General features: G+C 40.7%; 1 protein-coding gene across 1 annotated transcript in view; it reads left to right on the top strand.

The window, feature by feature from the left end:
* The first annotated feature begins 497 nt into the window (after positions 1-497).
* The window catches only part of CAMTA1 (calmodulin binding transcription activator 1), an 878,634-nt gene continuing 860,954 nt past the window's right edge, over positions 498-18,177 (top strand). Inside the window, exon 1 of the mRNA XM_024207910.2 lies at positions 498-599. Coding sequence (XP_024063678.2) covers positions 575-599 — 25 coding nt within the window. The 5' untranslated portion in view covers positions 498-574. The remainder of the gene's footprint in view (positions 600-18,177) is intronic.

The raw sequence follows: 18,177 nt of genomic DNA, 5'->3' as shown, positions 1-18,177 counted from the left end.
AGAAGGCGGAGTCTGCCTGTTGGAGCCAATAGACGGGGCAGAAGGCCGAGTGACAGCTGTCACCTGGCTCGCCCTTCTAGACCATTGATTGGCTACAGAGTCTGTCAGTTTAGCGTTATTCGTTTTCCGTTGGCTGGCAGAGCTGTCAGGGTTTTGTGTCCCCCATCAAAGCCCGCTTCCTTTTCCTCGTGATTGGCTACTAGAGCTGTCAATGAAACGATTCCACTGTCTGATTGGTTGTGGGAACTGTCAGTTAATGCCCTTCTTGCCCTCTTCAGATCCTCCCTATGACTGGTGAGTGGCTGTAGAATGTGTCAGTGCAGTGTTTCTCCTCCCTGATTGGTTTTGCGGGCTGTCAGTAGGGTCCTTTCTCTCCACATGGCCGCCCCCTGTTGTCAGTGATTGGCTGTAGGAAGTGTCAGTTTGGAGGCTCTCCCAATGGGCGGCCCGGGGTGGGTGCGGTGCGCGCGGTGTGGCCGGCCCGGCGGCGGCGGCGGCAGCGGGAGGAGGCGGCGGCGCGCGCCTGGATCCCGGTCGCGAGGAGGCGGAGGAGGATGTGGCGCGCGGAGGGGAAATGGCTGCCGAAAACAAGCCGGAAGGTGAGAGCGCGGCGGGGCCGGGCCCGTCCCCTCAGCCCGGCCGGGGAACGGGGCGCATCCGCAGGGCAGGCTCCCAGCCCCGCGGCCGGGCCGCGCAGCCCCGCGCCAGAAAGTTTAGCGGTGCCGGGCGGAGGGGGGCGCGGCCCAGTTCGGCCGCGACGGGCGCCCCCGCGGGGCGGGGCAGGGTACCGGCATCCCCAGCCCGGCGCGGGGCAGCGCAGGGCCCCGGCCTCTGCCGTCAGGGGAGCGAGTCACGGGGACACCCACCTCTGTGCTACTGGTGAGGGAAGGGCACCCCATCCCCCACCTCCGCCATTGGCCCGGGAGCACCCATCCCCCACGGGCACCCCGCCGGCCCCGGCCCCCCCCCGCCCCCTGGGGGGGCCCCCGTCCCCGGGCCCCCCGTCCCCCACTGGCCCCCTCCGCCCCACGGGGGGGCCCCCGGCCACGGGCACCCTGTCCCCCACTCCCCTCCTCTGTGCCATGGGGGGGCCCCCGTCCCCGGGCACCCCGTCCCCCATTTCCTTCCTCTGTGCCATGGGGGGGCGGCCCGCCACGGGCAGCCCGTCCCCCACTGTCCCCCTCTGCCCCACGGGGGGGGGCTTGGCCACAGGCACCCCGTCCCCCACTCGCCTCCTCTGCCCCATGGGGGGGGCCCCCGTCCCCGGGCACCCCGTCCCCCATTTCCTTCCTCCGTGCCATGGGGGGGCGGCGCGCCACGGGCACCCCGTCCCCCATTCCCCCCCTCTGCGCCATGGGGGGCCCCCCCGGCCACGGGCACCCCATTCCCCCCCTCCGTGCCATGGGGGGGGCCCGGCACGGGCACCCCGTCCCCCACTCCTCCGCGCCATGGGGGGGCACGGGCATCCTATCCCCCACTCCCCTCCCGCGCCATGGGTGGGCCGTAGGAACCCCATCCCCACTTCATCTATTCTTCACCATGGGGGGGAGGGCAGGCTGCAGGCACTCCTTCCTTTCTGCTATGTGGGCAAGGGCAGGCCACGGGCACTCAATCCCCCACCCCTTCACCATACAGCGGAGGATGGGCTGTGGATACCCCAGCTGCATCCTCACCCCAGTTCCCCTACCATGGGGGAAATCTTTGTCTAATAAACAATAATAATGTATATTCCCTACCCTCTTCTCTAAGGAGAGCGTCTTGGGAAAGCATGTGTCCACCAGTCCTGGACAGGGCATGTATACCACTTCAATGTGAGGGAGGGGATGGCCATACAGAATGAACTTCCTCACTTCACCACGTGAAAAGGTGTAGGATGCAGGTTCCACCACCATGGGTCATCCTAAGCCCCACAGTGGGGGGAGTGCAGGGCAACATTTGCTCCCCGCCCTGTGTGAGAAGTTGACAGGTAATATATATGAGACCCATGTAGGAAGGGGAGGATATGGCAGGCACAGCTCCTGTTTCGGGTGCGAAAGAGAATGTGCACATGTACATACCTCTGTACATGGGAAGGGCTGGGCATACATGTGCCCTCCATTTGGGGCGAATACAGGGCATGCTTTTGTGTGCACACACCTGTGGCAAAGGGCAGGTCATGCATATGTACACCCTCCTGTTTGGGGGAGGGACTTATTTATGTTTTAATTATTTATTAAAATTAACCAATTCAAGTCTACCTATTTATGCACATAACTGGCTTATATTAATGCGTTTTATTGTTGCTGTTTTCCTCTTCTTCTCTTCCCTGCTCCTTGCCACTGTGTGTTGAATCTTGTGTTGTTTTACCTTTTATTGTACACCTTGGGGTGGGAACTGTGTTTTTACTCTTTTCGGTACTGGTCACAGTGGGGCCCTAATTAAGCTACTACTCTAATATAAATACTAAATAATCTGAGCATGTTTGTGCTTGGTAGTATCTGCTGATGGGAATGGTACACTATGGCATTTGGAACTTTCCTTCCAATCCCACCAATTGACACTGTATGTGCACACTCATTACACCCCTCTATAGGCAAGGTATAGCATTTCGGCCCTCAAGGGGATGGCCAAGTATGATGTGGTCAGTTCTCCACAATGTGGAGGGCAGGCCAATTACAATTTGCGCATGTAAAGAAATGGTCATGGCATGTGCACACATTTTGAGGAAAAAGCTGATCGCCATATGGGGATGGGTCGGGACGTGTACTCCTGTCATGAGTTACAAGTTCTTCAGAGCAGGGACAAATGTCTATTTGTGCTTTGCTTCTCATAATGTGGCCCTGATCCCAGTTGGGACATCTGGGAGCTATCATAATATGCATAGCAATAATTGTGCTCACCTCGAGGGAGGGGGCAGGGTATGTGCTGCTCATGGGATGTAGAAGGCAGATGCTGTCCCTATGTTGCATAGTCCATGGGGAGGACTCAGCAGATTATACACTCTTTTCTCACTGAATGATGAAGGTTACCCAGTGGAATGAAAAGAGCAACTGTAGGAGGACCCTCCCATGTGAAAAGTGGTGCATCTCCCCTTACGCAAGTGCATGCACATTCTCCCCCGCCCCACACATACACACGTTGTACTCCACCCCAAGGGGGAAGGGACACTTGTCCCCAGAAGTACTGCAATTAAAAGTGCCTATATGAGTGCTGAGAGGGTGAATATGTTCTCTGTACTGAATATACACGCTCTGTATATGTTATTACTTATGTATACATATGCACATGAGTTGGGGGTGCATGAACCCTTTCTAACCTTTTAATATGTTCTTAATACACCTCACTCCATTGCAGGAGATTGCCATGTGCACTCTCCTTTCCAGCACAAGCAACTAAGAACAAAAATGCACATTCTCCTCCAATAACTCACATGAGTTGCGTGCATAGACCATTCCTGAGTAAAGCCTCGTGATGAGAGGAGAGCATGCTGACTACACACCCTGAGGAGTAGGCTACATGCTTTTCTCCAGCACTGTTTAAACAATGATGGTAAAGTCAATACATAGAAATCAAATAAATATGTCACTCTTTTGGTTAATTAGGAAAGATAAATAACATGTTTTTGGGGATGCCAAATAGATAATTACATTTTTAGGTATTGGAACAGTTTAACTATTTTGTGAAAGGTGCTAGTGAAAAGGTATGCTGTCAAAGTTCCAGTCCTTTGGAGGGATTGTCTGTCCTGTCAGGTTTAGAGCTTCTGTTTTTTTATTATTAGAGCAAGCCAATAGGGGGTGATGAAAATAAGTGGGCAAAGAGTGTGAATCCATAGAGTAGGAGGGGAAATATATTGGGCATAGGGAGAGACATGACAGTTATACCCCCCTGAAATAGAGAAATCCTATTTTGAGAGAAAATAAATAAGGGTTCAATAATACAATATTTCTGTATTCTCACATTTTTTAGGTTGTAGATGTATACAAAGACAACTTAATTTTGCTATTGGATACTCCAAAAGAGATTGAAAGTTATGTGGATAACATAAAATAGTAGTTAACTTCATACTTAGAGTTGCTTTTTGAAATTATTTTAGAAAAAACACACAGTATATTTTACATATGAAGGAAAGAGTTAAAGCATACAACTCTTTAGCTCAAAGTTGTTCTATATAATACATTGTTGAAAAACAGAAGATCCAAGATAAGGATTTTTTTATTGCATATCCACAAGGGGGTAGTGATGTACTGTCTAAGATATTTGTAGTAGAAGTGCTAGATAATCTTTTTTTGAAACACTTTAGATTTACAGATAAAGGTGGTGTATTTGCATTTTAACTTAATAAGATCTTCTTTTAAAAATGTTTATTGGCAAAATTCTTGAGTTTAACATGCTGCTTTTACATTGTGGAAAAATAACCATTTATTACTTTTGAATGGTGGAATGCACTTCCCACTACTGTGATTTACATATGCATATGTGATTGCCAGGATTTGAGTTCTAAATCAAAAGTAATTTTTTTGATGTATAGAAATTTAAAATGTTGAGAAATACAAGTTGGAAGTTGGGATCAAGCTGGGAACAGGCTTTGTGAAGTTGGTGCTGTGTTTCTAGATAAATTCATGGTGGATAGACCCATCAATGCCCATCAGCCAGGATGGGCAGGGATGGTGTCCCTAGCTTCTGTTTGCCCATTCCCAGCTTCTGGCAATAGGGGATGGATCACTTGATGATTACCTGTTCTGTTCATTCCCTCTGAAGCACCTGGCATTGGCCACTGTCAGAAGTCAGGATACTGGGCTAGATGGACCCTTGGTCTGACCCAGTATGGCCATTCTTATGTTAGGTGTAGAATGTGAACACCTTACATAAAAAAGCCTTAAAGAGACAGCTCAAAGTAAATTCATGTGAGCAGTTGTTTTTTTCCCTGTTTTTTTTCATTGCATACGTTTGTCAAAAACAGTTTCATGACATATTTGACACCAAATTGTAATGTAATTGATCCACAGTGCCCAGAGAAGGAAAACAAATTGTGGTGCTAAAGCAGTCTGCGGTATAATTTATTATTTAATATCGTAGGAACCAAAGACATCAAGAAGATTAGGGCTGATTGTGCTAGGAGCTGTACAGATATACTACTGTTCTTCTGTGACAACAATGAATGGTAATCCAGGTAGGGGCATCCATTTTGCAGGGGAGGGAAGAGAAAAATAGTTAGTTGATTTACCATTACAGGAAATAACAGGTTACAGCTTTCTTCCAACGTGTAATATAAAACATTACATTTACTATATCTAACTTTAACTTAATACCTGATAATAAGTATTAAAATAATTTCATAAACCCTGCTAATTTGAGGCTATGGACAAAGTATATGCTTTGTGTTCAAGTCTACCTTGAGGAGACAGTGGTAAATACTCTTTACTTCATCACTTCTGACTCCTTAGTGCTCCCTTTTCCCTGAGGAAAGTTGTCTTTATCTCTTTCAATAAATCTTAGCTAACTTAATGTCTCTCTTCTGGAATATTTTTTCCTTATATGTTACTGTAGCTTGGATTACTATCTTTTTGCTATTTGTGTGTGCAGTACCTGGCACAACGGAGCCTCAATATACTACTGCAACATAAATATTAAATTACATAATAGGTAAAATGAATAGGAGTATGTTGTTAGCTTAATCTTTCATTAATTTTTTTTGATGCTCCTGAATTCATTACTTCCGTCTGGTGTGCTGTGATCTAGAATAGACTGGGCTTTATTCTTTTCTCACTTACATTGGTGTAGATGATTAAGTCCACTGAAATAATAAAATCTAAACAATGTAAAACTGATGTAACTGAGAGGAGAATCAGACTCTATATCTTCACTTGAATATTAGAATTTTCTGTTTAGTAACCTTTAATTCATTTGTCCCCTTTCCCTTCAAGATTTTGTGTGGGCGTGTAGTAACATTTTCCCCACATACCCTGGTTTTAGTATTGAGAGTATGTAATAGGTTTAGTGATTTCATATAGGTTAATAGTCATTAACCTTAAAGCTGCTGGTATGAATTGGGTTTTCATCTTCTCTGTCTAGTGTGACTTTTTATTATGTTTAGTACAGGTATCTTCTTTAATTTCTTATAGGCTGTTAAAATCTCTTCTGTTGAGATGAATGACCCACAAGGTCACTCATTCTTGTAACTTACTACTGCGTAAGAGCTATTGTAAATATCCTCTTTCATGTCCCATATGAATCTATGAATCTATGAATCTATAAAACAAAGAAAGAATATAAGGGAAATCAGAATCAGCAATGTTGTTAACAGGTGGATACAGATGATTGTGGTAAAGGATTTTTTTTTTTTTTTAGGCGAGTGTCTTACAGTTTTGAAGTAATTTACTGCCAAATAGTAACTCAACGTTTGCGTAGAAAAATGTAGAATTCTAGTTGGATAGTTACAACCAAGGGGAGAACATCATCACTTGATCTTTCATTGTTCTAATATCACTTATTTTGGAATATGTTTATTTTCAATATGTTGAACATTAGTTTTCTGACCAAGTTACCGTATATACTCGATCATAAGCTGGTTCATTTATAAGCCAACACCCCCCCCCCCCAAGACGGTTAAGTAAAAATGGAAATTTTTTATGACTCATTCATAAGCTCATCCTATCATTCAGGGGTCGGCAAACTTTGGCTCCAGGGCCATCAGGATAAGCCGCTAGCGGGCCGAGACGGTTTACCTGGAGCATCCTCAGGCACGGAGGTAAACCTAAGTAAACAAAGCGTCCCAGCGTGCCAGCTGCTTACCCTGATGGGCCGGGACAGCAACTGGTGGGGAAATTTTTTGGGGGGGGGGAAGCTGGGGGTCAGGGGAGTAACCCCTGTGACCACCCCCCACATAACCGTATCCCTTCCCACCTTAGCTGGGGCGGGCCAGGTGAGGATGAGTATATATGGTAATTTTGCAGGCTATAAGATCATATTTTGATTACATTATTAAAAATATATTTCAAATACCTATTTTTAATCTTTGTTAATGCTTTTTAAGTGATGAACACATGAATCTGACTGACCTGTTGGCGTTGAGATTGGATCATGGATAACAATTACTGTGGTTGCTGGACAGAACTGGTTTTGAATCCGTTGTCATGAAAATATTATAAATATCTGTTCTTCTGGAAGAACTGTTGATTACCACAATTAATTTAATGATTGTGGGCTGGAGGCTAGCCAGGGTGTCATCGGTGCATGGTCCTGTGCTGTGGAACTTGGTTTTACTGCTAGTCCACTGTAGCTGGTCTCCCAGAGCTTTAGGGCTGGTGTAAGGCTTGTCTCTTTTCTCATGCCTCTCTCACAGGTGGATTGGGAGGATGGCAACCAGTGTGGTAAATAGTCAGTCTTCCAGTGTTAATACTGGTCAATAGGTTAGTTAAAATTTCAGAGTATTATTCTGTGTTTAAAGACTGTGGTGGATGCTTTTTGTAAATTTTGAAAACAAAATAAGATTTTGTTCACTGTAATGTTAGGTTACAAAATACTTAGTTCACTCCTGTCCTTGAAAGTATGACACAATGTTTTACTTCTTAAACAAACCTAGTTTATTGTATAATTGTTCATGAATGCTAGGCTGCTGACTTTGATGGACTTTTGTGTGTGTTTGCACTTAATTCACAAGATTGCCATCTTTACTTAAAATTACACTGATGTTCTGAAGGAGTAGAGTTGAGCAGTCAGCTCAGTTCGCTCTTTACCTCAGTTTTATCTGAATTTCAGTTTACAGTTTAATACTTACTTTGAAATTCAGATAAAATTCTAATGTAGAAACTGAACTTCTTTTCTTCTCTCTTCTGTCCCCTTCCCTTTCAGGCTTATTAACCATGTGATTTACAATCCAGGAAGTGAAGTCACTCCACCTTTTCCAAAATATGGAAGACAATTAGAATTTCCGTATGGGGACAATTCCTCTCACCCCATACAAAATTAAAGTTAGGCCATGTCTACAGTAGAGAGCTTACAGCTGCACGGTTGTCCCGCTCCCGTGCCGCTGTAAGATTGTTCGTGCTGATGGGAGAGAGCTCTCCAGTTGACATAATTAAACTACAGCCCAACGAGTGGCGGTAGCTATGTCAGTGGGAGAGTGTCTCCCAGTGAAAAAGCGCTGTCCACACCGGTCCTTCTGTCAGTGTAACTTGTGTCGCTCAGGGGTGTGGTTTTTTTCACACCCCTAAGCGACATAAGTTATTCTAACAAAAGTGCTAGTATAGACATAGCCTTAGTCTCGTAAGTGAGAATTGCATTGGGAAAAAAAAAAACCCTGCTAGGTTCTTCTTATAACTGAAGCTTTCCTATTTTCCTTTTGACCTGCTAGGTGTTAGAGAAGCATTAACTTAATATATGTGCTTCTCAGTCACTTCAGGCTGTTAGTTTTAAATATGGCTCTTGTTGAGTGACTTTATATTGTAGTTAGATTTTTGAGATACTATGAATAGAGCAGATTTAATCAGTTTTTGCTTTAAGGGAGAACATCAACTTAAAATTTAGTCTATGTAAAAAAGGAATTAAAAGTAGTTTCAGGTTCTGCATCTGCCCTTGAGTTCTCCATTCAATGTTTGTGGTTTTACAGTCATATTTTTTTATGTTAAAAATGTTTTTCTTTCCCCTACTACTGTATGAAAGACCACCCAAACAATAGGGGAAACAGATCTGCTGATTGTACCAGAAAAACTGACTACAGTAGAACCTCACAGTTATGAACGCCAGTGTTATGAACTGACCAGTCAACCACGCACTTCATTTGGAACTGGAAGTTCACAATCAGGCAGCAGCAGAGACCCCCCCAAAAAAGCAAATACAGTACAGTACTGTGTTAAATGTAAATTACTAAAAAAATAAAGGGAAAGCAGCATTTTTCTTCTGCATAGTAAAGTTTCAAAGCTGTACTAAGTCAATGTTCAGTTGTAAACTTTTGAAAGAACAACCATAATGTTTTGTTCAGAAGTGTTCATAACTGAGGCTTTACTGTATTTACAGAGTGTTCTCAAATGCATAAAATACACTAAAAATTAATGTTTTTTCTCAGACCTTGGTTTTATAGTACTTCTACATGTAACTTTTTTAACAATAGTAGTTAAAAAGTTTTATTTTGAAATTTATCCCTTTGAGATCTGAAACTCTTGACCTCTCTTGGGTGGAGACCTTCATCTCTCCCTCCTTCCTGGGGATTTTCCAAGCTCCACAGTTCCCTGTCTACACTGTGAATTTCCCAGAGAGTCAGACTGCATAAGCAGGCCTGCTTTGCCTTCACCTTAGAGGCTATAAACTGTGTAATTGTCCACAGTTGCCCATAGTTAAAAGTTACCACACAGCCCTTTCTAAGCAAGGACATTTATTTTTAAGGTGAAAGTATTAGAGAAAACATATTAAGCTTACCAGAGATCATCCAAAGCCAAACAAGGGCTCTCGTAGGATTCAGTCCTTCAAACCCCACCAAGTGGGGTGTTGTAGTGCTTTTTTTTTTTTTGTTTAGTTTTTGAGGTCACAAGTTTATAACACCTGTTCAGAAGAACACTCATAAACTGTGCATTCTTTCGTTTATGCAGTTTGGGCCTTTGTCTGGTGATCACCTGTTTCATGAGGAAAAGATCAAAGATCCCCTCCTCAAGCTGAAGGTTCAAAAGGCTGACTTGCATAACCAGAGGGGGAGGATACATTTGCCTACTCCTCCCCTAGAGATGTCCCAGGAAACCCACTTAACTTTCCATAAGTACATTCTTGTGTGTCACATTGTTTCAGATGTTCCTTTGAAGCTCATAACACTTCCCAGTGTTTACCTTGGTCATGTCTCCCACAGTGGAAGTCAATCAAATACAATTCCTTGATACATATACTTTCCATTTTTTATACAATGGACTCCAAAGCTACTTGAACTTAATTCAGTAAGGTTTTTCACAGATATTGCAAGAAATTGCCCTGGATGTCACAGAATACATTGTGAAATATTGTGGCTACAGGTAATTTCAGTCAGTCAGTAAAATATACATATTTAGTTCTTTTAATTTTCACAAGTCATTCCTTCCATCGTCCTGATAATTTTTGTCATTCTTCTCTGAACTCTCCTTCTAGTGAGTTATTTTATTGGTCAAGAGTGCCCAGAAGAGAGAATATTATTCCAGATGCAGTTCTTCCAACGCTTTGTGAAGAGATGATATTATTTATTTTGTGTTACAGTAGTGTCTTGGGGCCTCTATCATTGATCAGAATTCTGTTGTGGTAGGCCCTATGAAAACACATCATAAAAAGATGGTCCCTGCCTCAGAGTTTTAAATTCAAGCTGAAGATGAGACAAGAGTGGACACTACAGACAGATGGAACACAAGAAATAACAGTCAGACAATACTTATTAGCATAATAAGAACATAAAAATGGCCATACTGGGTCAGACCAATGGTCCATCTTGCCCAATATCCTGTCTTCCATCAGTGACCAATGCCAGGTGCTTCAGAGGGAATGAAATAGAACAGGGCAATCATTGAGTGATCCATCCCCTGTTGTCTACTCCCAGCTCCTGGGCAGTCAAAGGCTAGGGACACCTAGAGCATGGAGTTGCATCCCTGACCATCTTGGCTAATAGCCATTGATGGACCTATCTTCCGTGAAATTACCTCATTCTTTTTAGAATCCAGTTATACTTTTGACCTTCACAACATCATCTGGCAATGAGTTCCACAGGTTGACCATGCATTGTGTGAAGTAGAACTTTTGTTTCTTTTAAACTTGCTGCCTATTAATTTCATTGGGTGCCCCCTAGTTCTCGTTATGAGAAGGTGTAAATAATGTTTCCTGTTCACTTTGTCCATACCATTCATGATTTTATAGACCTCTATTCTATCCCCCCTTTGTTGTCTCTTTTCCAAGCTGAAAAGTCCCATTCTTTATAATCTCTCCTCATAAGGAAGCTGTTCCGTATCTTTAATCATTTTTGTTGCCCTTCTCTGTATCTTTTCCAATTCTAATGTCTTTTTTTAAGATGCGGTTACCAGAACTGCGCACAGTATTCAAGATGTGAGCATGCAATGGATTTATATATTGGAGTTCTGATATTTACTGTCTTATCTATCCCTTTCCTAATGGTTCCTAACATTTTGTTAGCTTTTTTGACTGCTGCTGTACATTGAGCAGATGTTTTCAGAGAACTATCTACAATGAGTCCAAGATCTCTTACTTGAGTGGTAACAGCTAATTTAGAGTCCATTATTTTGTATGTAGATTTGGGATTATGTTTTCCAATGTGCATTATTTTGCATTTATCAACATTGAATTTCATCTGCCCAGTCACCCAGTTTTGTGAACCCTTGTCAGATTTATTTGTAGACTCTCGCATCTCCTCTGCTCTGTGTTTTCTGTGTGTCTAAATCCAAAATTGTATTGGCATTTTTTGTTGCTTTATTGCTTTGCACATGTGTTTAGTTTGCTGTCCACTATTACCTAGAGGTCTGTTTTTAGCATTATTGCTTTTCAGGTTTTTCCTTTCCACTGACTCTTTGGATTTTTTTTTTTGCTTAAGTATTATTTTTATTTGTCCATCATGTTGTTTTTTTACCCATGCTTTCAATCTTACTAACTTGCTTTGCAATATTTTTTTCAATGGTGTTTTGCTGTTTCTTCATCTTCAGAGCCATCTAAAAATCCATGTAATGTACTTTTAACTTCTAGGTCATTATTCATTTCAGGGATAGGACACATGGAAGGTAGTAACTGCAGTCTTAGTTGTCTGGGTTCTGGAGCATGTTCTGGACTTTGCATAGCTTTAATACAAAGGTTGCAGTGACTTTCAAGGAACTAATGCCTTTAGGGAATTCTGGTGACAAATTATGATGTTAGAACTCGATGGAATTAATTAGATAACTTGACTGTGTCCTTATATTTGAGATAACTATATGCTGGGCTAAATAAACTCAGAGGCTGGAGTGTTTTTTAGGAAACCAACTTTGTGTTAAAGGTGTTTGTCCAATTCATAGGGAGCACTGCAAATTCTTCTGATTACACTGTAATATGCTCTTTATCTTCTCTTGTCCGTGGCTTTTATTCCCCATATTTCGGAACACTGACTCCCTCTGCTGCTTAGGGGAAGGATTGGTGGCTTCACCCATGAATAATTTTATGTTGTTTTAAATGCTTCAGTATTTTCCTGTTCTGAAGTTAATGGAAAACTGAATTTGGAGAGGGTATAATAACCTGACCAGTAATCAAGCTGTTGTTGTTAAAGTTGAGATAGTATCTAAAATAATGTAATTTAAAGTTAGGGAATGGTTTAACTAAAGGTGGGATTTAAAAAATAAATAAATAAATTATTTAAACTGGTGCAGCTTTGTGCATGGATCAGTTTATATCCATAATTCACAGATGAAAGTTAAATTGATATGAATGTATACATGTATGTTTGCTGTACTTCACTTCAACTAAATTTGCTTTTAAACCGATTGAAGTTAAACCAGTGCAATTCTTTGTAAACAGGGCTTATCTATTATGGGTTTGTGGCTTAACCTTCCTCTAGGGCAGGATATTTGAGAGAAGTGGTTGAATGGGATAACAGATCAAGGGCTTGAGAAACAGAAGTAGCATTTTTGTCAGTATACGGCACTGTCCTTATGAGGACAGTAGCCAGACAGCACAAGGATTTGTGTACTTTCTACCTAAGAAGTAACTTGCAAATTAGATCCCTTTAGCCAGGCAGGGTGTGAGGATTTGCTAAAATTCATTTGTGGGTTAGCAGCTGTCCAGCATGTCTGTTCTCTGAGACAATTCCATTTCAGTATAATTCCATTTAACTCACAGTGACCCACCAGTATGGATTCCAGACTGTGAAAGATTTAAAATAGCTGGAAAAAATTAAATAAAAGGCTTATTTTGGAACTGATTTGAAATTATCAAAATAGTTTAATGTAATTATTCGTTCGTATAGTGGGTGAGCTTACTTGGGGAAAAACGAAACACAAACCTAACACATGCCAAACACATCTGTGCAATCATTTTCCTTTGCACACTTATTTACAAATGGTAAATATTTGCCAAATTCTTTGCCTAATTTTTTGTCTATTAAGATTGTGTTCTTTTAGGGCAGAGACCTTATCTTGATACATGTCTTTAAAGCATCAAGTACATTTCTGGCACAATGTAATGTAAATAATAAAATAACCTCTGTTAAAACCACCATTGACAAACTACTTATCTTACCTGAGTTGTCTGAAAATTCTAAAGTAGTCAATGCTTTTTGATGTCAGACAGGTGATTATAACTTTTGAAAATTGTTCCTTAATATTTGATAAATAACGTTTCCACTATTGCTTTCCAAAGAGACAGTGGGTGCCATGCACTAGCTGGAGTAAATATTGAGCAAACTGAGACCTCTTGGGGCCCAGTCTGAGCCCTGATTTGAGCTCCAAGTGTGTGCAAAAATAGTTGGTATAATCTGTCAACCTTAATAAAAGCTGTTTTATTTCAGGGGGCAATATCTCTGGACATGTTTACTCAAATGACCTAAATTTTGGATCACTAACTTACCTCACACCCTTATGAGGCACACCAGATTTCAAGGAAATCTGAGTAACCATGTGGAATTGAGGGAACTAGGAGCGTATTCCTTTAAAAAGGAAAAGACAGTTAGCCTTTACTATATCAGAACTGGCGTGCCACTGTAAAAAAATACATCTGCTGGACTGTACCTGGCAATTGCTATCTGAGGGATAAGCTTACTAGCCAGGGAGAGAAATACTGGGCTGCCAAGCCTCCCCAAAAATCACACCCTAGCAATTTAAACATAAATTGGTTGTTTATTGCATGCTGCATTTAATTGTAAAATGTCTGTCAAATTTCTGTTAAGTAAAATTTGAATAACAAAAAAATTCTTGAATATATTGCTCAACACATTTTAACAATATTGGTCAAATGATAGATTTACCAGATAGTATTTGAACAGGTATAAATCTGGTAGAACACCACCAACTATTTGTCAAATTATTCTAAGAATATCTATGAAATTGATCCAATGGTATATTAATTAAAAGTTATTTGACAAGTCGTTACTAGATATAGAGTTTGTTATACCTTCTTACCTTTCTTGGCTTTCACATAAATAGGTCATGGCATGTCTTGTCCTAAACTGTCTTGTCTGTTTCCTTTCTTCCTTCTCTGGCCTTTCACTCCCATCTTTTCTCTCTTTACCCTACTCCACATTGTACTATTCCTTCTCCAATACATTTTCCCTCTCCATTCTACCTCCCCCCCCCACCCCACACACACACACATCACAAAATTTCTCTATCATATTACTTTTCTGTCATATCCTATTAGTGTCTTTATCTCTCACCTGGCCACCATAGGGTTTTGCAAGATACCTAGTAACCAGAAGACTAAACATACTAGCCATAGACTGATGAGAAAAATAGGGATTGGGGCAGACACTGTTTGTGCACAATACCCAAGTGAGAAGCCAACCCCCTTCAAAAGCAGGTCGGGGACTCTCATCTAGCTTGTATGCATCTGATAATTTTTGAACCACCCAATGCACCACCACCTACTCCAGAACCTCCAGGCTGCTATGAAAATGAGAGTTTGGGGGGCTCTTCTGTTTTACCCCTTCTCCAGACTCATGGCTACCGAGGTGGGTGTGTATGTATACTTTGTTTTTTTGGCTGCGGTATTTACCCATACTCTTACCCACCCTCTCAAAGCCTCCTCCAGTGAACAGTGCTGTTGACTTCTCTCTGCTGCTGCTCATAACCTTCCCAAGCAAGCAGCCTAATTAAACGGATCTGATTGTTGTGAATTTCACTGCTTCACCAGGTTCTGTACAGAAATTCTGTAAACTGGCCAAATTTGGTTAGTTTTGGCTTTACCACAGCATAGGAAAACGGAGCAGCAGCAGAGGTACTGGAACAGTTTGTCTGCAGACTTAAGAAGGCAGTGTTACATCAGTTACACTCGTTCATGTTTGGAACATTATCTTTGCAATCATAAGGACTACAGATTTAATTGTTTAAAAATAAAAGCTTAGTTTCTGGAGATCCTGATGGTATTCACCCTGGAAAGCTTTCCTACTTGTCCTGGGTGATTTAGCAAGTAGACTTTTTAAGCCTCTATGTTGGTGTCCAGGGTTATCAGTTACGTTTATTAGCAGTACGTATCCTGCAAAGGTTAAAAATAAGTAAAATAGCTAAAAAAAGCAAGTTTAAATATATGAACTTATTATGCCTTTTTATATGATTATATCTTTTTACCTTGCGAAATACTAATACTGTGAAATATCTTGGTGTTAGGTGGTTAGGTTATCTGCAATAGATCTGAAAATAGTTTGCTCAGAAAAGGTAACCTTGATGTTAGAGGCCAGTTTGCTTTTTATAAGGGGCTATTTCTTTGATGGATGTGGTTTAAATATAGAAACCGTTGCATCAACATGACATCCAACATATGTATGCAGTCAAATAAACCCTTTTTTTCAATCTGTTTTATAAATAGCGTATTTCTTTTCTGTTCCCCAGCCCTTCCGTGTGTTAAAGGCAGACCGTTATTCAGCTCTGCACGTGATTTTTTTTTTGTATGCAATAATTTGTGATTATGTTTAAGAACCCTGTCACCTGTTTCAAATTTAAACAATAACCTTATGGTTCAAGGAGCTAAATAAAAAGCTGATAAGTGCTGTTTTAATTGTATTATTTGATACCAAGTTACTGATCAAATTGGTTACCATGGAAGTTTAGCAATTTGAAACAATTATACTGAGTTTTCAGAAATAACCGCATATAGAGTTAGATATTAACATAATCAATGTGATAGATTTGTGTCCAATAATTTTGTTTTGATTTATCTCAGGACTTCACAATTGGAAGAATGTAGATATATTTATTTGGGCTTATAGGGAATTCGCAAATTTGAGATTTGAGTCTAAACTAATCCAAATTATTAAAATTCGGATAAATTATATAAATTTACCGTGATTAAATGTAGTCATGTTGTAAAGTTTTTCACTCTTTTTATAGTCAGTTTTTGGAAAATCAATGTCAAATGCTCAAAGATTCAGTTTTTAAGGTGAGCTTATTTTTTAAGGCGGGGGTGGGGTTTTCAGAAGATCCTGAAGGATTTAGAACCACACGTCCAACTGAGCATCAATGGGATTTGTGCTCCTAAATATTATAGGAAATCCTCTGAAAATCTCTGAATTTTATCGTGGTCCCAACACATGAAAACATTAACAGACTTTATGGGTTATTTTTCTTGTGAAGAAATATGAAATATTAATTTTTAAGTGATTAATATGTCAACAACTGCTAATTACTTCAAACAGCAATGGTTAGATTTACCTTCCCATATACCTAGGTACCGTTACACTGATGGAAATTTCTGCAAGAATCACTTTCTAGATAAATAAGGTTATCTCTTTATTTCAGTTTTATTCTAAAGACACCCATCCAAAAATCTGGATGCTCTTTACATACATTTAAATACACAAATATGGTGATTAAATTTTATTGCAATGTTCAATTTTTGATATATGTTAAACAGCCTGTTTGCAAAATTTTCACTCCTTTTGCCTTCATGCTGAGGTGCAGTTTGGAAACTGATCTTCTTTAAATTTTATTTATTACTAGTTGAAAATTAGGTTTATAAAACTGATATATTTGTGAGTTTTATAGGCTTATCTTGTTTGTTTGTATAGTATAGAACTGTAGGCAAATCAGGAGTTGATCAACACATATCCACCCATTTTTGTATTCTGAAATTACACATTGCACTGATAAAACTCTGGCAGTTAAATTGTCTAGAGTTCCATATCCACCTTCTGGATCACAGACAATTTAAGAACAGTAAAAAAGATGTGTTGGGGGGGGGGGGGAGGATGGTAGGAGAGAGGCTCATTGTGATTTGCTATTGTGTGCTTTAAAGTTTTATGGTCCATGTTGCCTCCCTTGGGAGGATGAAGTGCAAGGAGCATGAACAAGCCCATAAAATTGCAAAGGGTTTACGGTGTATAATTAATACAGAACTTTCTATGAACTTCATATTAGTTTCACTTGGGCTTTTGTCTCACTAACAAATTTTTTTGAACGAAGATTGTTTATAGAATTCAAATGTGCTGATTTTCTTATTGAATCATAACAAGAACTTGTAGGCTGTTTTATTTTAGTATATTTTCTTAGTTTTCTATAGAGGCTGTTTGTGTCTTAGAAAGGTTTTGAGCTGTGGCCAGGTCTATACTAGGTGGCAAAAAAACTTTGTCAGTATAACTGCATCTAATACTGGGAGGGCTGGCTGGAGTAAAAAATCATATCCCTGACTGGAAAAAATATGAAGGTAGTATGAACACATGCTGTATGGGGCAAGATTGTCTGGTGAAGCTTAACCCTCACTCTGGGAATTCTCTCCGTGCCATGAACTCTGAATTTGGGCTGATGATCACTTACTTGTGTCTCATTTCCTAATCTGTAAAAAGGGGGATATATGCTTGCTTCATACTGGTGGTGTTTCGCTTGAGTTAACATTTGTGAAGTATTTTGAAGATGTAAAGCAGTATAGAAGTGTTGAATGTATCAGTAGCAATTTCATATTTAATAAATTGTCTGGTATTTGAGTTTTAAATTAGAACAGCAAAAAAATTTTGTTAGAAAGTTTGCAATGCCAAGATATTTGATTGTAAATGAATGAAAAATGTTTGCCTGAGCAGTTAGTCACTACTCTTCACTATGTTTTCCTCAAATATTAATCCATCATGAGTCTGACACTTTTTAATAACAGTACAGTTCTGTGTTGCTGCCATTAAAAGTTATGCAATTTAAAATAGTACTTTATGACTAAAAGTATTTTACATATCTTACTTTCTTCAGGTGCAACAGAGGTGCATTTTTTTTGGTGCTACCTTTTAGCTAGCTGTCAGCACTAGAATCCTGGTGCTACAATGCTCCTGAGAAACTAGGTATGATAACACTGAACGCTGGCAGCAGCAACCTGAGACCCAGTGATCCATGGGATAGCCCCCAATAGCAAGAGCTGATCTCGGGGGGTGCTTCATAAGTCTTCATATAGCTCTGATAAAGGGTGGAGAAAACAGCAGCTCCTCCAAATATCTTTGTATACAGGGTTGGGGACCAGCAGGGGGTGAAAAAATATATATTTTTTTTACCTCAGAATGGGATGCAGAGAGAAAGTTTCTTGACACCTTAA

Source organism: Terrapene carolina, unplaced genomic scaffold (genome assembly GCF_002925995.2).
Source record: "Terrapene carolina triunguis isolate 2854851 unplaced genomic scaffold, T_m_triunguis-2.0 Scaffold714, whole genome shotgun sequence".
Taxonomy (NCBI): Eukaryota; Metazoa; Chordata; order Testudines; family Emydidae; genus Terrapene; species Terrapene triunguis.
This window is presented reverse-complemented; position numbering and strand designations above follow the sequence as displayed.